The 23,449-nt window shown below is 30.6% G+C and overlaps 1 protein-coding gene and 1 pseudogene across 2 annotated transcripts; both read left to right on the top strand.

Moving 5' to 3' along the window:
- Window positions 1-10,485: 10,485 nt before the first annotated feature.
- LOC145592849 (uncharacterized) lies at window positions 10,486-14,669 on the top strand. 2 transcript variants are annotated; one of them, XM_081649352.1, is made up of 3 exons: window positions 10,486-11,013; window positions 13,025-13,817; window positions 14,269-14,669. In XM_081649352.1, the coding sequence occupies exons 1-3, from the start codon at window positions 10,745-10,747 to the stop codon at window positions 14,278-14,280; spliced, it is 1,074 nt and encodes a 357-aa protein (XP_081505478.1). In that variant the 5' UTR covers window positions 10,486-10,744; the 3' UTR covers window positions 14,281-14,669. The 2 variants fall into 2 exon arrangements, with proteins under 2 accessions (XP_081505478.1, XP_081505477.1); XM_081649351.1 differs by lacking the exon at window positions 14,269-14,669 and having other exon boundaries at window positions 10,488-11,013; window positions 13,025-14,211.
- A 6,578-nt stretch (window positions 14,670-21,247) lies between these two features.
- Window positions 21,248-22,955, top strand: LOC145592848 (putative aquaporin NIP-type; annotated as a pseudogene).
- The last annotated feature ends 494 nt before the right edge of the window (window positions 22,956-23,449 follow it).

Genomic DNA, 23,449 nt, shown 5'->3' with positions numbered 1-23,449 from the left:
CACATCTCAGATCATGTACTATATGCATTGCATGCACTAATCTCAAGCAAGAAACAATGCAATCAAGTTGATAAAATCCACAAAATTAAAGATCTTATATTTATTATTCTTATGATCATCAGTCCTCTTATGCGTTGTTCCATGTGGTAATTGTCCCTAAACAGTATAGTAAGCTAAGGGTGATGAACCTAGAGAGTGATTAACTAACTAACTAATAACCTAAATTATCATATCATACTTTGGTTAGCTTATAATATGTAATTAATTAAACTAACTAATTAGAAGTACTTATATTTCATTTGCATTTTATAGATACTTATATTTATCTTGATAACAATCCATTTATATTACGTAAGAAAGAGAAATTAATAAGATGATTGGAAGATACAAATCGCGAGAGACAAGGAAAAAGCATATAGTATTCCAAAATGTCATTTTAATTTAAATGAATCTTAGCTTCGAGGCAAAATATAAAAGATCGAAAGGTCGATCCAAATGTCGATCATTTAATTGAATTTCTGTAAAAATTGTAGAAACAAAGGAATAACGTCACGTGTGTGGAAAATGCATGGGGAACGTTGCTCAAATCGACATCTTCCACGTGTCTAGTTAGCAGTGGTCCACTCTTCTTAGCACGTGGAAATTAGGAAATAATCAGAGTACTAATCACTGACTAATTACAGTAAAAACACTGTGAAATGTGATACAGTCCAATCTTCATGTAAGATTAAAGGTGGACATCGTTGTGTCGGACCATCGCGGGCCGTGTCTGGGGTGGCTCGTTCCGTGCCGTGCCTACTTTATAGCGGGCCGTGCCGTGCCACCTTTTGGCACACCCCAGCCCACGGCACGACACGGCCCACGTGCCTAGCTCCCGATTTTTCTATTTTTTTTTAAATTTAAAAAAAATCGATATATGTATTTTTTGAACAACTTTTAAAATGATTATATTTAAATAATTTTATTGATTTATGTTTATGTTTTTGTATTATTATATTACTCCGTATTATTTAGCAAAAAGCAACAATGCATATAATTAAAAAATTTACGAGTGCGATAAGCCGATAACTCAAATATTAAATAACTTATTTTATTATATGCCGGTAAGATAAATCGATAATACAATAATTTATAATGATAATTAAAAATCGTACAATAATTGGTGAATAACTTAATTTTATAGCTTATTTTATTATACGGAATACGGGGTTCGATAATACAAAAATTGTACAATAACTTTGCAAGGGCCGTGCCTAGCGAGCCGCGTGCCGTGCTTTAGGCCGTGCCACGGGCCGAGTAATCGTGCCGCTCGCCGGATTCGTGTCGTGCCCATGCCTGTTTTTCAAAAATTTGTTCACGGCACGGCCCACTAGTGGGCCACCGTGCCGGTTTCGTGCTGGGCTCGTGCCAGCATGGCCCATGCCCACCTCTATGTAGGATTATACGGAGTATGATATAAGTACTACATGTGAAAAATGTTATGTTACATTGGAATTTTTTCAACCAATATATACTGTCAGAAATATGTTTGTTTTTATTCAAAAGGATCAAGTCATAGATGAGATCTAAGGGCCTGTTTAGATTTACTAAAATGAGCTGAATCGAACTGAACTGATTGGAACTGAGTTGAACTGAACTGAAATGAGCTAAACTGAATTATTTATGACAGAAGAAAATTAGGAACTGAACTGAACTGAAATTAAGCTGAAGAGAATTTGCCCTTTCACTACTAATCAATCATTAATTAAGGTTAAAATTTTAGTAATGTTTAGAAAAAGTTTGTGTTTAAAGTGATGCTCTATTGAAAAAAAGAAAAAAAAAAAAAAAAAAAAAAAAAGCTGCAATCACAATTATCTTCATTGAGAATACAAATTGTGGTTAAATAATGACTGTGACCTAAAGGGAAAAAAAATTATTGCAATGTAGATTACTTCTCTAACAACACTTTAATTAATTTTTTTCATTTAAATATTATATAATTAATTGATTTTATGATTGTTAAATAATAGACGCAATTTGAATTTTGCACTACTTATATAACGAAGATCAACAAACATTAGAAACTAATACTGGAAAAGAAATTTCACACTTGGAATTTACTTCATATATTTTTACTTTTCCTAGGATAAAGTAAGAGAATTTAAGTTTTAAAATCCAAATGGTAATTTCATTCGGATTGTTCGCAGAGTGTTTTTATTATTTAAATTTATGACGATAATTGTTGAATTATCCATTACTCTGCACTATATTACTCTTTTTTTTTTTTTAAGGAAACTATACTACTATTTACAGTACTCTACAACAACTTAAATGCAATCAAGAAGTGTAAATTTCTTTTAAAGAGCTTTTTATCAAAGAAAAAAAAAAAAAAGTTATGTTAACGAGTCTCAAATCTCACTTGTGTTCATAGCCTCATATTGGGCCGATAAGTACGAAGTATCCGTAATTCGAATGCTTAGAACCTATCAGCCCATTACGAAACTGGACCCAAACCATAATATCTTATAAGTATAACTATATGAAATGGATCATTGTCTGCATTATATTATACCATTGATTATTGCTACGTAATCTAGCTAATTCTCTCTCTAAAGTCCGTTTAATGTTCATCAATTTCTATAAAACTCAACAATGTTCATAGTATTATCCAAAGTACAGCCTTTTTAGAAGTTGTCTCTCTTTTTAATTTAGAGAATTCGTATCCTCTAATTAACACATACAAATTCAAGTCTTTTATTAAAAAAGGTAAGATGAAGAGGACTCATCTAAAAAGGGAAGACAAGGGAAATCCTTTGAATTAGGCCCGTAAATTTGAACCGTAGACCACAAGTATTTGAGGTGAGGAGCGATCTCATTATTCCACCACCTCAACCTCATACAAATCCAATCTAGTATTGTCAAAGTTGGATGAAACATTTTTCAATAATTTTGCTTTCACCTATTTCGGTCGCTTTACTCATGTTGTGTGTATCATCGCCTCTAATAAACTACAGGTCAAAATTTAGGCTATGTTTGATATTATTGTCAATTTCAATTTTTAAATATTTATAGTATATTTTTAAAAATCAATCATTAACCTGTAAAATGAGCTGAAATTAAAGTTAATCATAGTTATACTAAGTTTTTTGAAAAATAACAATACACACAATAAATTTTGCTTTCACTATCTATTCCAAGTTTCCAACTATTAAGTCTTTATACTCTTTAATGGCACTGATCGCTTTACTCATGTTGTGTGTATTGTGTGTATCATCACCTCTAATAAACTACAAGTCAAAATATAGGCCATATTTGGTATTAATTGCTGTCAATTTCAATTTTTAAATATTATAGTACTCCCTTCATTCTTAAAAGTTCGATCCTTTTAGCCTAATTTTAGTCCAAACATGATCGACTCATTTGCATTAAAATACTCTCACCAATTTACAACAATACTTGTGTAAAATTAGCTTTCCAATATAAAATTTTGTTTGTTCATGTATATTTATTACTTTTTCTCTCTACGTTTTTTACAAACCCATGTAAATTTATCTTTCTAATATACTTTTATTTCTTTTTATTTGACTTTCTTAATACCAACGAAATAAACCAAAAAGACTTGTTCTTTCATGGGCGGAGGGAGTATATTATAAAAAATCAATCATTATTCATTAATATGTAAAATGTGTTTAAAGCATAGTTATACAGTATGGAGTACTAAGTTTTTTGTAAAATAACAATAAAAACGACAATGAATGAGCTCGTTATATTACACTCTTCCCTAAAAAGATGTTACAAGTACAACTTACAAACCTTTTAATGTTTTAAACAAGAAGTTACTACGTTCCCTTTTATTTATTTAATTTTTTTGAAACAAAAGTTACTATGTTCTTTAATTTCATTTAATATTGCACTAATTATCATCTATTACAACGGTTTTAAAAAAAAAAATACTCGTAAAAAAAATTATCATCCACAAAAATTGAATATTTTTTTCGTTGACTTTTTCTCTCCCAACAGTAACAATTACATATGAGAAATGACTATTAAGTATTAATGCTTCACCTGGAGAATACAATGTGGGTTTTTTGTATAATAGTATTGGGCCTGATGGGCCCATATAATACGAGTAAGAAAAAGACAGGAGAAATGACATGATTGCCTTTTAGTCCAATTAAACATTGACAACGTGAAAATAGATGATTATGAAATTTATGATGAGTCAGTTTGTAATTGCTGATAATTCCCCTAAAATCCAGACAAATTGGTAGCTAATCTCCAATAACATTCAACTCTCAAAATACAAAGCTCATGACTCCACAAGACATCCAGTGCTTTGGTTTTTTCTGTCCAATAATTTGAAAATTGGATTAGGAATGAAAGGTGGATTAAACTTTGTGGATTTTGTACCTTTTTTATCTCAGTTTGATTAATTGTGGATATGTTTTTTCAAAAAGACACTGGGCGTATATTGAAATCAAAAGTTATATTGTATGTGGTATGAGTAGTGGGTAGGTAATTAATGAATTTTAAATCATACTCGACTTATATTTATCTGTATAGACTCACTTTACCCACCCACTGAATAAATAGGATTAAGATCTTTTATTTTGTTATGATGATCTTTTGCAAATTTGTTTACTATAATACGGTATATATTTAAGCTTCATGTTTGTTTAAATAAGAAGAATAATAAAAGAAACATGTACTAGTAAGGCCATGTCGACTTACTTTAATTTCTCTTATTTCAATAAAAATAAGTTCAAATATAGATTAATGAGTTTAGCTCTAATAAATTCTGATTGGATAAGGGTTATGGGTCATCAAGATTAACTTACAACTAAAATAGTCAATAAGTTTGGATAAAAGTTTTGATATAAATAATAAATATGAGTTGAATTCTTGTATAATATACCCTAAATTGAACGAAAAATTAGCCAAAATAAATAAATAATAAGCGAACATGCAGTGGTAAATTACAATTCAAAATAAAGTTGACAAAATACAAAGTAGTACAGTATAATTTTTCCCTTCCCTTCACTATATATCTAATTAACCAACGTACACATGATTTTCTTATATATAAATTAATAAAGAAAAAGGTACACATGCTTTTGGAAATTTAATGAAATTCAATTGATACAAATTAAAAAATACGATTATGATTTATGAAGCTTCACCAACTATGTTTGATTACTTTTCGTGTGAAATAGACCAAATAATAAATCTCTTAGGGAGTACAATGTTTGAGTATCATCTACTATAATACATTATCCTTAAGTGGAGATATTAGCGGTCGTACATAAATGAGTATCATTTCTTCTAATTATTTAACATCACTTTATAATCATTATACGGAGAGCATAATGTAATTTATAATGAGTAAAATGAATTAAAATCGGTTGAATATTGATTAACTATAACGGTGGTCAAGAAAATGTCTTACATTAACTTTATAAATTTTTTTACTACTGGTTTTTATGATAAAATATACTACCTCCATTAAATGTTATGTGCAACTTTAGAATATTTTATATGTCACAAATAATACCCTAAAGTTGCACATAACATTTAACGGAGGTAGTAGTTAAAAGCAAAAATTACTTATTAATCTAAACGGAATTACACATGTCCACCTTAGCTAACTCTTACGTAGACTCTGTCCCTCCTTCCACCCATACTATCTCTTAAACTACTAATGTACAAGCTTAGAAAATCTTTAAGTAATACCGAGTAGTTCATTGATATTTCAAAGAACTATATCAATAATTGCAATATACATCATAATTGAACATATATTTAGATAGTGAAAAGATTTATACCTCATAGCCACTTGATTGTGGGATCAAATTTCACTAGAAGCACTTAAGTTAAGAATTTCCTTACCTCTCCCTTTTACTTCTAGAGAATCCAAACTCATCAACTTGGCACTACCCTTCTCCTAACCTAACTACAAATATATACGTAGTATATCTGTTTTAGTAATACTGTAATAAGGATGAAATTGCACATTCAAAACTCATTTAATATGCCAAATATCTATAATTATATAAGAGTAGAGATTACTTATTAATAAATACTTTGTATTACGAGATGAAAGTCCAATTGTTACAATATTATTATAACAGAGAAACAATTAAATGAAAATGTTAGATTGTAGGTAAAATATAACAATATTTATGTTAGCATTAATGTTCAGGTCAATCCCGGTAAAAAATTCCCTTTTTTTTTATTTTTTAAATATCATTGATCTTTATTCTTGCCCCAATAGAAAAGGGAAAAAATGAAAATGAGAGGTAGAATGTCACCCAAATAGTGAATATAACAGTCATACAAAAAGCAAAGTCTTCAAGTAAAAACCCTTGAGTTGCAAGGAAGGAATTTTTCATCCGTAATATATTTTGGATAAACTTATCTTCTTTAAAAAATGAAAAAGACAATAAAAAATTGTTATTTGTAGCCGAAAGCGTAGCTGGGCCCCCATTGGTTGATGAACTGACCCAATTAAAATGGGTTTGTGCAACAACATGTTTTGATCACGCTATTCAGGCACTTAATTAATTAATTTCATAATTTTTTCAACTGAATAATACATTTTTATTGATAATTTTGCTCGATTTTATTAATTTCACGTGCAATCAACAAATTATTTGATCGATTTAGATTTTAGAGTACATGTAACCTAATGTTTTGTCTGCAATTAACTGCCAATCTCTCATAGAAAGTTAAAATAGTTCAATATATTCTTACCACTTTACCACAAATATTGTAAGATGTTTAACAAGGAGTAGAAGATTTGTGTGTGTGTGGTATATATACCCCGTAATAGAAATGACCTGTAGACTCATACTCCCTATGTTTTTTTTTAATATGTATCACTTGATTTTTCACACTTGTCGAGATACAACTTTGACCATTAATATTTTTAATTAGATATCAGTAAAAATTAGGAAATTTTAGAAAATAACACCACAAAAAACCTCAAAAATGGATAATAACACCACAAAAAATAAAACTCTTATTATAACACTACAAAAAAACCCAAAATTTTGATTTCACCACCTGGTAACAGATTTTTGGATGAAATCCGTTGGAGGGGCCATAATAGGCACGTGTCAAATGCTTATTGGTTTTTTTAAAAAAAATTAATAAAAAAAAAAGAAAAAAATACCCTAACCCCAAACACAGTCAGCCCCACCACCGGCACCACCAGCCTAACCCAAGCAGCCGACACCCCCTACCCTCACTAAAACCGCCGGAATCATCCCAGCCACCCCTTCCCCTCTTCCTCCTCCCCAAAAACCACCCTTTTCCTCCATAATCAAGGTTGCAATTAATGATTCATGGGTTGCAATTAACCCCAAACCCAGCGCAAATCGGTGTTGGGATGTTGCGATTTTGAGGGGTTTGCGTGGGTTGGAGCGGTGCGTGAGGGTGTTTGGTGGTTACGGGGGCGGTTGTGGTGTTGTTGATGTTGTGAGGCTAGGCAGGGCTGGGTAGGTGGTGGTTTTCAGGGAGGGGGAAGTGGTTTTCGGGGAGGGAGAAAGGGGGATTTTCGGAGAGGGGGAAGGTAAGGATGGGCGGTGGGCTGATGTCGCCGGTTTTGGTGGAGGCAGGGGTGCCGGCGACAGGTGGCGCTGGTTGTAGAGCTGGCTGGGTTAGGGAATAGATTTTTTTTAATTTCTCTTTTTCTTGTTTTTTAATTTAATTTTTTAAACCAATAGGCTATTGACACGTGTCAATAAACAACCCCACTGACGAATTCCATCTAAAAATCCGTTAAGTGGTGGTCAAATCAAATTTTGGGTTTTTTTGTGGTGTTATAATAAAAACTTTTTTTTTGTGGTGTTATAATCAAATTTTGGGTTTTTTTTTGTGGTGTTATTTTCTAAAATTTCCTAAAAATTATAACAAAATTATATTATGATATTAGACATTGTAACAAATCCAACAATATATTACATGACCATGTTTATAAATTATATAGTAGTGAAAAAGTTAAGTCAATTGTAACATATGAATAGTGCAAATTCTCAACTGATACATTTAAAAAAAAAACGGAGGGAGTACTTATTAGGAACCTCGTATACTCCTATGAATCAACTTGATTTATTTTGCTTACTAGGTTGCGTGATTCTAAAATCTTATGAAAGTTAAAGAGAGGGTATAAGAACTTTGTCGTCCTAGTAGGTGGTATCCCTAATTGTTTTGAGCTATTACCTCTGTTTCTTATTTCTTATAATAAAAGAATATTTTATGTCTCACAAAGAATACTCCGTTATTGCAAATAATAAGAAAAATAGGTAGTATATTACATACTAAATTGTGCATAACAACAATGATTAATAAATGAAAATTAGAGTTAGTTCCTAGAAGTATATATGATTATATATTTATATGTATACATTGATGTGAGAATCTAACTCTCCAGCTTTCATTTATTATATATTACTAGGTAATATAATTCTTGTCAATTTGTCTTGTGTAAGCCATTTTACCTTATTTATAAGTAAGATACTTAACAGTTTACTTTTTAATATGAAACTAAATACAATAAATAAGTCACTCTTCAGTTTCATAAATAGTCAATTCCTAGGGAAATTCCCTATTTCTCATATTGAGAAAACTATGAGAAATTGGGAAATATTTTCAAGTCTTGACTACGTATAATGTCAACCCGAGCCTAGTCAGTCGCACAAAGATGCTACTACGAAACTGACATCATACATAATTTTGCGATTACACTGTCCAAAACGAAAGATACACAAATCTCAAACCCCCCTTCATCATATATACAGTGAGATACCATACAGATTCGATCCCATTTACACGGGTTGAAGCAAACTCCAATAATTCTAGCTTACTAGCTAGTTTAACACGGACTAATAATGTTATCAATCAGTTCCGTATATAACTGATCTTGTGTCAAATTATTATAATACAAAGTATTTTATTTTATGTAATAAGTATCAAAAGCACTTGCATTTGAAGATCGACTGTGATTTGCTGCTAAGCCCCCCACTTGCAATTTGGAATTCCAGGGGAATGTTAGATAATATACCAGGCTAGTTGACTAAATTAATTAAACAACCAAAAGTCAAAGTGTACCTTCTTTAAATTGAAGAAGAATACAAGATATTTTACTAAGGATGTAAAATTGAAAAGTAAATTAAATAAGTTTGAAATTGAGTGGACATCAGTCAACTTTAGGTAGGATTAGACTGATTTTTTCATCGGATTAGGAATGAATGGTGTAATTATTAGCATATATAATCAAGTGAGGTTTATGAAAAAAAGTGACAAAGTGATTAATTGACAATGAGATTTTAATTTATTAATTGAGTAAGAAAAGACCAATTTATTTAACGGTTTTAATTATTATTGTGCTTTGGAACAATAAATATATCTTTTCATCATCATTTTAATTGATTGTTGTATTTGAATGCATAAGATGAATTGTGAATGGTATACCGTGGCAATTAAAAGGTCTGAATCTCATCATGACGGTTAATTATATAAAAAAAAATTATAAATGTGAATGGATTTTGATTGATTAGAGACATCTATCAATCTAATTCTTCCACAATATCATGAGAATCTAAGGGAGTAGATAATCAATTATGAAGATAAAGAAATTAGAAATGTTTATTAAAATCCTCTAAATATATTGGATGAGAACACAAATCGAAGGAGTGTAGGTGTTATGCAAGATTATGCATCTATTGCCAATTAGGGAAACAATAGTTGGTTTTGCTTGGCCGATAGAAAGGCACAAAGGTTGGATAACAATTGAACTCTTATTTAGTCAATTGTAAGGCCAAACTACCTGATAGAATATACATTAGATATTCTAGTTATTCTGTTATAGTAGGAGATATATTTTGTGAATATTTGTAAATATCTTTTGAGATTCCTAACGTGATTAGGACTCACGATTGTAACCCTATATATATTGATTAATGGAAAATACTCCAATCTGAGGAGTTTACAGTATCTAACACTACCCATCCTCGTCCTCCATCAAAAATTATGAAATCGCAATTCTCATGATAATTAGGTCTAATTGCAATGCTTTGAAAAATTTAAGGGTTGACTAGGCCTAACCCAATAGTCTTGTGTCATATTCTTTTAAACGCAGAATCATCGTAAAATATTTTTAAATCACTAAAACACTGGGTTAATAGAAGACGCATAACCTGATAAATATAAATACTTTTTATAATTCCGTGTAATATTTTTTCCGTCCTTGAACATCCTTCGAACATATCCAACTAGTGTCATATTGCATCCATTCCAACTTGTATCATCTTTAAGACTACCACTAGAAACTATATAGTCTATACCACTAGAAGACTACGTAGGGGTATCAAAAGACATCACATTGACAAATCAAAAGATTATAATAAAACCCAAATCAACCCAAACTAAAACCAATTAATCTCGCCTCACTAATTTCGTCACTTAGTATATCCCCCTCCTTTCTTCTCCTACCAAACACACACCAAATACAAACATCAAACATCCATTTTCATTTCATTTCTTTTTTTTAATAAAAATCTAAAACTCCCCCCCAACTGTCGTCCGAAGGAGCCGTTAAAACCTCCTCATTTTCTCTCTCCTCATCAACTGTTGCTTAAAGCCTCCTTCTTCCTTCTTCTTCTTCCTCCTTTCTCTCTCCTCAATTTTTCGTTACGTTTTCTCCTCTTTTTAATTCCCCCCTTTTATTCCCCCAAACACCCCCCCCCCAAAAAAAAAAAAAAAATCAATGGATTTTGGTGGGGTGGTGGGGGGATCCAGTGCAACCGCAACCCACCTTAGTGTCAATCAAGTGCTTGACTTTATTCAATCAGACGACTCAGATTCAAAGATCAAAGCTGCCCAAGAGATCCGTCGTCTTACGAAAACATCTCACCGTTGTCGTCGTCAACTTTCCCCTGCTATTCCTCAACTCGTTTCAATGCTCCGAGTTGACTCACTCTCTTCTACTGAGTCTGCTTTACTCGCTCTTCTTAATCTCGCCGTTAAAGACGAAAAGTGAGTCACTCTATTTGGGTTTTTTTATTTTTAATTTTTTGATTTAAATTGTGGTTGTTGGTGTTGTTGGATTTTGGGAAAGATCGTGTCTTTTTAGGGTTTTTGTTTTTGTCTCAAATTATTCTTGAAATTTCATTAATTTATCATCTGGGTAGTTAAGGGTTTTAATTGAATTTGTTAATACTTTAATGGGTTTCATTCTATTGTAATTGTTTATTCATTTTTGGTATTTACTGTAAAATGATTGTAATTTTGGGGTTTTTGCTTGATTGTAATTTTGGGTTTTTTTTGCTTCATTTTAGGGTAATTTGGTCAATTTTTGATTAAATTGCTTATATGGGTGATTAAGCTTCTTGATTAATTTGAAGTGGGGTTTATTGTAATTACTGAAATTAATCTTCAAATTTGGGAGATTATTCTATGAATGTTATTTGGTTTTGGATAATTGTGTAAAAAAAAAAAAAAAATTAGAATATTCTTAGGTAATGAAATTCTTGGTGTAGATCATTTTCGTTTCGAATTATTCTTAGGAATCAGATTTACTGAATTTTCTCTCGATATATTTATATTTTGGTCAGCGAATCCAAAACACTAAATTACTTACTAGTACTATTAAAGATTAAAAGTCTTAGTTTGCGGCTTGTACTAATCTTAGGCGAAAGAGAATTTTCTTTATAAAATTGAACAATATTAATTTCTTGAAGTGACAGTAATTATTAAACAATTGGGAATAATTCATTGAATTTTCCTAGTGTACCTTGAGTTAGGTGTATTGAAACTTAATTTTGCATAAAAGTAACCTCGACGAGTAACAAAAAAAAAGGCTCGTGTACATCTTGCTAGGTGTAATCGAGAACACAATGGATATGTTGCTAATAATGAGTGCGGTAAACTCTTAAATTGTCGTGGTTTACATTAATTTATTGTGTACTCGTATAATTCATATTCATATTGCAAATTAAAATTGCTGAAATTGATGGATAGCCAGATTCTTTAGTTCATGATGTTTATGCTCTTTTCCTTTTCTCTTTCTAGATTTTTCCATTTATTCTAAAATAGTTTCTTTGCTTTTATTATCATGTGATGTGATCACGTGGATGGATTCCATTGTATCATGCAAAGAAACATCATAAAGAAAAATTAAATAATGTAATTTGGAAAGTAAATCCTGTTTAAACTTTTGTATTGGGTTTTTACTTTGCTTAAAACTTTTGTCACTTTTAATCTGTATACAGATAGCTATCCTAATATAGGAATTAATTAATCTACTTTGCGTGTTACTGCAGTTGCTGAAAAGCAAAATCGACTTTTCTCTAATCTGCAGTAACTTATTTGTTAAGATTGAAGAATTAAGAAGTGTTTAATCATTTAATGTGTATTAGTCTGTATTTAAGTATAGTATTATTGGGGATTATTCGCCTATTCGGTATGCATGTTGCTAGTATGTTGTACTATTATCTCTTTTAAGTTAAAGAAGCAATCTCAAGATTAATATTCTCCTTTTGTATGACTTTTTACAACCGTATGAGTTATGGCGAAGGTTCTAAACTTCTAGGTGTAACCTTTGTTTAGCTCTACAATTCGGATTTTTGATGAAAATGAAGTAATGTTAGTAGGGTAGAACTTATAATCTCAACAGCTAGCATTTTTTTTACCCCCGGCACTTGAAATAGAATAGAGCCCAGGCTACCATATTGTTCTCCCGTTGACAGATAAGGCGGTGCCTTATCCTTAGTTCAGAATAACAAAATTTAAATTTAAATTTATTTGCTATATCCCTTGTTTAGCCAATTTTAGTAACTAGCATAATTCCATAATCCGTAAGATCTTATGCTAGTAATTTTTTTGTAGCATGTCTTAATCGATACTGTCCAATAGACGACTGTTTTGTAAAAAATGTGTCTATAACCTGTGCGCTTGATGTGTCAGTGGATTTCTAGTCATTTTGATGGTTGTACATATATGTGTTAACAGCCTATTGATTACAGTTTTTGAATTTATTTCTTCTTAGGAACAAGATCAGCATTGTGGCTGCGGGTGCATTAGATCCAATAATCAGCTTCCTCCAATCGCCAAACACACGTCTTCAAGAACATGCTACTGCTGCCTTGCTAACGCTTTCTGCATCTTCAGTAAACAAGCCAACCATTACTGCTTCTGGTGCAATCCCTCTTTTGGTAGATGTTCTAGAAATCGGCACCCCACAAGCTAAGGTTGATGCTGTCATGGCTCTTTATAACCTCTCCACTCACTCAAACAACATTACCCTTATCCTTGAGACAGACCCCATACCTCTCATTGTTGACTTGCTCAAAACTTGCAAGAAGTCCTCAAAAACGGCTGAAAAATGTACAGCCCTCTTAGAATCTCTTGTAAACTTTGATGAGGGTAGGAATACTTTAGTGTCTGAAGAAGGAGGTGTGCTTGCAGTGGTGGAGGTCCTCGAAAGTGGATCTCTCCAGAGTAAGGAGCATGCTGTTGGGGCACTCCTAAAAATGTGTGAGACAGATCGATGCAAGTACCGGGACCCAATCTTAAGAGAAGGGGTTATACCTGGGTTACTTGAACTTACTGTTCAAGGGACTCCCAAGTCACAGAACAAAGCTCAGTTGTTGCTGAGACTGCTTAGAGACTCTCCTTACCCAAGATCAGATTTCCAACCTGATACTTTGGAGAACATTGTTTGCAACATCATCTCGCAAATGGATGGTGAGGAACAGTCGGGAAAGGCAAAGAAGATGCTCGCTGATATGGTGCAAGTTAGCATGGAACAAAGCTTGAGACACTTGCAGCAAAGGGCTCTGGTATGCACCCCTTCTGATCTGTCTATTGCCAGTTGCGCCTCTCAAGTTTCTTCCAAGTAATCAATCATATGATAAACTAATTATAGCCTCTTTTTTTTTCTTCTTCAATTCGGGACATGCTTTTTCCCATATGCTTTTCTTGGTAAGCTTTGTGAAATATGATGATTAGGCCAAATGAGAAAATTCGAGATACTACTGTGCATACAATGGAAAATGCCAGTCCAGGCCATAGTCTTTGGTATCGAGTGACTGGTTGATATGGTGGGGATAAAAATAGGGAAAAAAAAAAAACCTTCTTTTTCTCAAGTAGTTTATTGTTCTGTAAAGGAAACTGTTAAACGAAACATGTAATGTTTATTCTGAAATCAAAATCTTTCATATGCCTTTCTTACAATCTTCCATTTTTTAGTGCCGATATTTGTGATTGTTGACATTCTGGGCTTCTAAACAGAACTCTAAATGACGTTACATGGTAGCCGCAGTTTCAAGGCTACTCTCACCTACGGATGTGGTTTACGCAGTCAATATGTTATTACCTTCTGGTACCACAGATGACATGGTAGTTCCAGATCACGTAATTATTGCTGCATTATAACTTCATATAACCCTGATATAGCGATAACTGTAATGGGTGGTCGGGACTGCGGATATGAACTTGCTGGATTTGCATTGCTGATGATGTGAGGTTATAGATTAGATTTGAAATTAAGAAATCCTTGTATATTGTCGGCAATGAAAGATCTTGTATTTGGTGCACATTTTTTGGAGGAATATGCAAAACCCCACCCAAGAGAAAAGAGGTAGCATAAATTTGACCAACATCATACATCATACTTGATACATAATAGCTTATTTTCTATTATCGTCCATTCTTTTTCTCTTCAATTATTTTTGTCCTCTTCCAAATTGTGCGTTTTTCTTTATTAAATTGAGTAACTTGGCTTTTGTCTTGGGTCATTACATTACATATATAGAAGTATCATTTTCCAAGAAAGATTAGTGGTTGCTATAACCATGTCAATTCATGTTGCTTTTCCGTAAAAAGAAAGTGAAAATAGTACTCACTTTTGTGCTTTGTTTGATTGCTCCCCCACAATGTTATGATTCTTGTATAATACTCCGTATAATAGTTGTCTAAAGAAAGGTGCATTTAAATGTCCCGTTAATTGGTAAATGACATGCATAGATATAACGAGTGTTTTAGTCTGTGTCACGCATGTGCCGATGCATGATATGCAGACATAGGATTATGTTGTCTCTAAGGGTCTGTTCTGATTGAAGCTGAACTAAACTGAACTAAATTAGTTGGATCTGAATTAAACTGAACTGAACTGAATAGAGCTGAAATGAATTGTTTATGAGAGAAAGAAATTAGAAACTGAACTGAACTGAAATTAACCTGAAGAGAACAGACCCTAAATGTATATATGCTCACGCGCTCAACAACTCGATCAAGTGAATAACATATCTAAAGGAAGAAACTATATATTTCAGGGTGTTGGTTAGACACTATACCGTCCTAATTTGGACTAATGGGAGGGACCATGTTGAGTTGTTGATACTAAACAAGACCAAATAAATGAAGTGATAAGTAATAAGATCTCCCAAACTTCATGGATGTCTTGTTTCAAGTAGGGGAAGGTGTTAGCATGTTGTTATATGGACCACCATGGCACCATCCTTCTCTAGTTCATAAGCGGTATTTTGTCTTCTAGATTGATGATTGACAAAAGGACTAAGTCAACTACTCAACAGACGATATCTGTAGCACACTTACACTGTTGTTTTTGCTGCATTTTTTTAAGAAATGGTTTTGTTTAAAATCTGAATCAGCCTGAATTGAAAGACAGTACTCCATAATAATCTGTAGATTTTATAACTTTATAAGCCCAATCATTATGGGACTACGGCTGATCACGTACCGACAAAGTGGCAATTTATTAACTTACAATTAGGAGTATAATTTTTTTTTTTATTTGGTAAAAGCTAACGAACATCTTAGAGGTGTTGGATAAGATAACTAAAACTAGAAATATTAAATTAAAATGAATATTAATTACACCGATCGATACGTAATTTTGGAATGCATTTCTAAACTAATACTCCATAGTCCATATCACTTATTTTATTGCTTATCTAACGCCTCGAGAATGTTCATTAGCAAAATCTACTTTTTTTTATTTGAATTTGTTAGAATTTTTAGTTTGTAAAATAAATACATGCAGCTGTCCCTTAAGCCTCTTATTTACCGAGAATTATTTTTATTCAAAATGAGTAAAATCATGTAAATAAAATTAGGCATTACAAGGGCGTGTTCGATGCTAGCGTTTGAGTAGCTTTTAGTGGTTTGACTTGGTCAAACCAGTATTTAAAAAAAATGTGAGTGTTTGGCAAAGTAGTGGTTAGAGTACTTTTTAGTGGTGGAAGTAGCTTTTATGAAAAGTTAGAAATATTAGCTTTTGGAAGGGCGTGTTCGGCAAAATATAGTTGTGAAGGTGGAAGGTAGCTTTTAGCTGTCAACAAGCTGTAGCTGTGAAAATAGATAATTGAGGTATGAGTGTTCGGTAAAGTAGCGGTTGACTAGTTATTACATATAAAAATCAATATTTTACATTTAAAACTATAAATTAAATTTTCAACAACTACCTCTACTTTCAAAAGCTAACATTTCATACTTTTCATAAAAGTTACCTCCACCACTAAAAGCTACCCTAACCACTACTATGGTCCCGTTTGGCAAAAGTAGCGGTAGCGGGTAGCTTTTAGCGATCGAGTAGGGGATATCTGTTAGAATAGCGAGTAGCGGTTAATTAGTAGTGGGTAGAGGTTAGCTATCAAAGTAACGATTGATAGTATGAGTGTTTGGCAAGAGTAGCGGTTGCAATATTAAAATATATCAAAATTCATATAAACATTGTTTAAAAAGTAATAAAAATTTGTCAAACTCTACCCGCTACTTCTAAACGCTACTATTTTTAACGTTTGAAAAAAGCTAATCAAACGCTATTTTTATCGCTAACTGTTACTAGAACCGCTATCTTGCGAAACACTCTCAATTTTTTTCTAGTAGTGTTTTGACTGGTCAAAACGCTAACCGCTACCTCAAACACTACCATCAAACAGGGTCTATGCCAAACACTCACACTTTTTGGTAAGTAGTGGTTTGACCAAGTCAAACCAATAAAAGCTACCTAAAAGCTACTCAAACGCTAGTGCCGAACATGCCCAAAGTAGAGGTAGCTTCTGAGGTAGCTGTTGAAAATTTAATCTATAATTTTAAATATAAAATATTGATTTTTATATGTAACATCTAGTCAACCGCTACTTTACCGAACATTCATACCTAAATTATCAATCTTCACAGCTACAACTTGTTGACAACAAAAAGCTATCTACGCAACTAACGGCTACCTTCACAACTATATTTTGCCGAACACGTCCTTAGTTTATAGCTCACATCCATGAATGATTGATCGATTTAGTTTACTTTAATAACAAATCAACAAAACCATTTATAATGAAATAAATTTTTATGAATATATATACTTACCAACTATATAAAAATAAATATACATTAATTTTTATTATTTATTATTTTTTTTGAAACAAAATATACATTAATTATTTTAAGGTTTGATAGATTATAATAAGATCATTTAGGAAAAATAAGTTAAAAACAAGTTTTGACGAGAGTTAGGGCTTTTTATTCACTTTTATTTCTTTTATTTCAAGTTTCATAAATTTTGACAAGATAAGTTTAGAAAACTTTAGTTTTGATAGTGTTAACGAGTACAAATTAGAACTAAAATAAGATTTAATATGGAGTAATACAACCTAATAAATTCAATTAAAAGTTCAAATAACTATATTAAATTTAAGTGAAAAATCATGTAAATAAATACTTCAACTTAATTATTTGGTTAGGTAGATGAATTTTAATTATCACTCTTTTATTCCGTGAGTCCGTCCTTGTAGATACATTCTAGGTTTATTTAAATAAATCTAATATATATAAATAAAGTAGGCATTTTTGGAGAGCATTGGGAGCGCCACATAAGAAAAGGTATATTTTCGACCAATTAAAAATTAGATTTCTATTTTATTTTAGAATTAAAAAAATCACTCGCCACCTAAACAAAAGTGACGAATGAAATTTTAAATTTTTGCCACGTAGGTAAAAATGACGAATAGTAATTTATTAGGATTTTAATTATTTAAGAACACTAAATTCTATCATTTATATTTGTTACAAAACTAAAAATTATCTTTAGATATTAGGATTTATATTATTTTAAAAACTAAAAATTATATTTTGATATTTAAAAAATATAAATTATCATTTGATGTTAATGGTTTTATGTAAATTTCTGATGATATGATATTTTCATACAAAATTTTTAAAACTTATAATGCAAGAAAACAATTAAGATATCACCAAAAAAATATTTATATACAAAATGTATATAAAAATTCGTGCATCGCACGCCACAGAAGAAAAAGTAATATTTCGACCAATGAAAAATTAGATTTATATATTAATTTAGAATTTAAATTTTCAGTCGCCATTTAAGAAAAAATTCACAAATGAAATTTGAGAATTGAAAACAAAAAATAGTAATTTAAGATTTAAATAATGAAAAAAAAACAATAATCATCTATTATATTATCTTTTACATTAGAATCTAATATATATAAATAAAGTAGGCATTTTTGGAGAGCATTCGGAGCGCCACATAAGCAAAGGTATCTTTTTGACCAATTAAAAATTAGATTTCTATTTTATTTTTGAATTAAAAAATTCACTTGCCACCTAAACAAAAGTGACGAATGAGATTTAAGAATTTTGTCACGTAGGTAAAAACAACGAATAATGATTTTTTAGGATTTAATTTATTTAATAAACTAACTCTTATCTTTAAAAAAAAAATATCATCTTTAGATATAGGATTTATATCTACCATTATAAGATAAATTTTGATGGTGTTTGTGATAGTAAATAAAAATTATTCTTTAATTATAATTAAATCAAAATTTGTGATACTTATCACTATAAATTGACGCATCATACTCCATCAACAAAATTTGATATCAATACAAAACAACATCAAATGAATTTTGTTTCAGTTTTATTAGGTCATTAATGAATGGGTTATTTTTTAGCTTAATTTTTAAAATTCATGTTTAAATGTATATTTGTGATTATTGTTTACATTGTGTTTATTTGGAATACTTAATAATTAAATGTGTAATTACAAAAATTATTTTTTGTGTGATTTTTTATATATAAAATCATAGGATATAAAAATTATCTTATAAAATTAATGGTTTTATCTAAGTATTCGATTAATCTAATATCAAATATATATAAATAAAGCAGACATTTTTTGGGAGCATTTGGCGCGCCACATAAGCAAAGGTCTTATTTCGACCAATTAAAAATTAGATTTCTATTTTATTTTAGATTTTAAAATTCACTTGCCATCTAACTAAAACTGACGAATGAGATTTAAGAATTTTGTCACGTTGGTATAAATAAATGAATAGTGATTTATTTTTGAAAACTATCTTTTTTAAAAAAAAATTAAAATCATCTTTTGTTATTTTTTTTTTGGAGAAAACTAAAAATCAACTTTAGATATAAGGATTTAAATAAATTTTTTTTTTTAAAACATAGGATTAAATAATTTAAAAAGAACTCATGAATAAGTTATATTTTGATATTAGAATTTAAATTATCAATTAAATAATACTTCGTATATACTTATAACAAAAAAATTTAAGTTTTATCAAAAAAAAAAAAAAAGAAAGATTGAAAGATAATAAACATAAACTACATTCAAGTTAAAAATTGTGAGAAATAAAATGTTCAATTATCATATTTGAAAAGTTATAAAATACAATAATGATGGTAATAGAATTAAATTTATATAAGAAAGATAATTTCAAGTTAAAAAAGTAAAATTGTAATAAAAATTATGTTCAATTACTATAAAAAATTTTCAATTTTAGATTAGATAAAATAATAATGTAATAAGAAAAGTGATATTCTTTTTTAAAAAAAAAGTGATATAAAAAATATAAATTAAAAATAATCTAATAAAAAAATATAAACTACGTTCTATAAAAAAAAATAGTAAAAAAATAAAAATAAAATAAAAATTCAATTTTGGATTAGCTAAAAAAACTAATAAATCATTAAAATAAAAAATAATCCTTTCTTTATATCTTGCAAATAAGAAAAAGTATGCGCTTATCATTTATCATTTATTCTATTAACAAATAAAATATATTATATTAACAAAATTTATCATATTCAATGCTAATAATTTATCAGTACTTTAAATTTAGAAAAAACATAAAATTTTATGGGAATCCCAAGTACCAACAATATTTATATGCAAAGAAGCGTATTTCAGAAGTTAAAACAACATAAAATTCTTGGTTTAGAACTCATTAACGGACACAATCAGTGATTCATTATATTTTATTTTAGTATTATAAGATTTAATATTGCCACTTAACTAACGTAAACCGATAAGGTCACATTATAAATTACTATCATTAAAATATTATATGGTTTAAGTAAGAAAATTATCTTTTCTTGAGATACATCAACAGATAAAGCCACATTTTTACATAAAAATAATAAAAATTATCCTATTTGATAGACAATAGTAATTAAATTATACTCCGTATTGTTTAACTAAGAAAGATAACTTTTCTTGAGATTTATATATGGAAAAAACACCGGTAAAAAAAAAGTATGAAAAAACCGTGCATCGCACGGGCTTTCATCTAGTTAATAAATAAAAGGGTTTGACACTTCTCAATCTCTTTTTTTTTTTTTTATGCAAAAGTGGGAAAACCCGAACAAAAAAAACAAGCAAAACTACTTAACAAACCGGGGTGAGGTAACCCAACTATGTCCTCCCAAAGAAGATTTTTTATTTCGATACACTTCTCAATCTCTCATGCAGTTGGAAATTAAAAGAAAAAAAACGGTAATTAACTTAAATTAATGGGTAGCATTAGATTACATAATTAAAGCAATTTGGATAAAGGCCGTTAATATGTATCCGAATAATCTGGTAATTATAGGAAATTTAGAAGAAGTAATTACTTTACTCCCTACTCGTACGGTAAAAACTTTCTCTAAAACAAACAATGACTAGGATTAATCTTCTCAAATCTAATTTTTTCCTTTCTTTTTGAAAATTATCTACCTTACTCTATTATCCGATTTGTTTCCATTTCTTCCCCTTACTTAGTGATTTCATAAAAAAGGAAATAACAATTTCTTGGTATAAAAAGGAGATACACCATCTCATATTATCATTCATCCCTATATTTTATACTAGTAATTAATATTCTGATCTTCCCTAAAAATTAAAAAAAAAAAAAAAAAAAAAATTTGATTTCACAAAAAAATAATGTCGTCTAAGACAAATGAAATTGTTGAAGAAGGCAATGGAATTCCCTCTAATAAATTTCGTTATTTTTGTTCTTCTCCATACGTAGTTTGTCTCGCACAAAAGGTTAGTCAATTAGTGAATTAATCATCATATTTGCATAGTAATTTCACATTAAACAATAGGTTATAGGTTTATACGTTTTAATTGGAATTTTATTACGTGTTCAGCATTATATATACACAAGTAGCATCGTCAAGTTGAATTAAACTCTAGGATTAAATTTATTTTAATCAAGCTTGTTGATTTAAATATGTGTAAAGTTTTATACTTCTTATATCATAATGGCGTTACTATGTGATTAGCATCATTTATGTAAAATTAGTGTTATAAGTCCCTATTGATTGAAATAGATTACAAGATCATTGACGAATCAATATGTCTTATACCTAAATGTATTGTGAGTCTTGTATACGATAGATGTATTGTTAAATTAATATTTAATTAACTTAGAACATGATTTATTTTACTCTGTTGGGCTGGTTTTGGCTATTACAGATGATGGCTGAAGCAATTGGTACGTACTTTGTAATATTCGCGGGTTGTGGCGCTGTGGTGGTGAACAATTTGTACGATGACAAAGTCACATTTCCTGGAATATGTGTGACATGGGGTCTCATTGTTATGGTTATGGTTTACTCCGTTGGCCATATTTCGGGTGCCCACTTTAACCCTGCGGTTACTCTTACTTTTGCCATTTGTCGCCTCTTCCCTTATAAGGAGGTTAGCATCTAACTTCATCCACTCAATTTTTTCTTTTTGAGTTGACATTATATTCAACTTAAAACTAAGAGATCAACGACATGTCTATATAATGTGACAACGTTTTATAATCGGAGATTTGAAGGGGTTGGAACATTGTGGAGTGATGTGGTGTTCACTTTCATATTTGGCACGCCATGTCATTTGCTAGTCAAATGATTTGACGATCCAATAATTTTAGACAAGTTAAGATATACTTTTTCTTCGTCATGTCATGAGGCCCTTGATTAATGTTTGTTGTTTGTTGTAGGTACCGCTTTACATAATTGCACAAATTTTGGGTTCGATGTTGGCTAGTGGTACATTATGCGTCATATTCGATGTTACACCAAATGCGTACTTTGGCACCATTCCTGTAGCCTCAAATGGACAATCCCTAGGAATAGAAATCATCATTTCTTTCTTGTTGATGTTCGTCATTTCTGGAGTAGCAACAGATTCTAGAGCGGTGAGTAATCAAATCGCGCAAATTTAACATTATTTGCTTCGTTTCAGCATTTTTTTTTTCTAAGATTACAAAACCTTTTGCATTGTAGATAGGAGAATTGGCAGGAATCGCGGTTGGAATGACCATAATGTTGAATGTTTTTGTTGCGGGGTAAGTTTTCACGTATGTACACCTCGTTACATTGATGTCCAACATGGTCATGTTACTAAAATATATGAGTACTAATGTTACAGGCCGATTTCGGGTGCATCAATGAATCCAGCACGGAGTATTGGACCTGCAATTATGAAGCAAAACTTCAAAGGGCTTTGGGTATACATAATAGGACCACCAACTGGGACTATTGCTGGAGGATTGACTTATAATCTCATTAGGTTCACGGACAAACCTCTTAGGGAGTTAACAAAAAGTTCGTCTTTTCTTAGGACCATGTCAAAGGTTTGAAGCCTTTGGTTGTAATTTTTCTAGAATTTTGTTCAATTTTTTTTTTTATCTTAATCGTTGATTGAAGTGGTGGATTTTGCATCAAAAAAAAAAAAAAAAGAAGTGGTGGATTTTGCTCTTTTCTTCAATTTATAGCAAGGTTTGGATAGAAATAGCGTGAAAAAACTAGAGAGAATAAATGTAAGTAGTTTGGATAATGATAGATTCATTTTATTTTTTTTTTGTGAAAGAACACAACCTTCGGCTAAAATCACGTGTTAGGACTTGATCTAGCTATTGCTCTTGGGTTTGTTACTTATTATTGTATTATTATGTAGAGAAAATTGTGAAAAACAACTTTTTAAGTGATCAATATTTTGAAAAAAGACCTTTTAAGTGAAAACTTGTAAAAAAAAGGACCTTTTAAGTTGCATTTTGTTTGTATAGGGTACTTGGGTGAGCTTGTGTGGTGGTAACACCGGAGCTCCAATGTTGACTATCACGTGTTAGTCACGTGACTTATTTTAAAA

The sequence above is a fragment of the Chenopodium album genome, chromosome 18, assembly GCF_948465745.1.
Source record: "Chenopodium album chromosome 18, dcCheAlbu1.1, whole genome shotgun sequence".
Taxonomy (NCBI): domain Eukaryota; kingdom Viridiplantae; phylum Streptophyta; class Magnoliopsida; order Caryophyllales; family Amaranthaceae; genus Chenopodium; species Chenopodium album.
Note: the sequence above shows the minus strand (reverse complement) of the source record. Positions and strands in the feature narration are given on the sequence as shown.

Coding starts and splice junctions, on each gene's coding strand:
- LOC145592849 (XM_081649351.1), top strand. CDS start 10,745: ATGGATTTTGGTGGGGTGGTGGGGGGATCCAGTGCAACCGCAACCCAC. Junction 11,014..13,024: donor CTCGCCGTTAAAGACGAAAA/GTGAGTCACTCT, acceptor ATTTCTTCTTAG/GAACAAGATCAGCATTGTGG.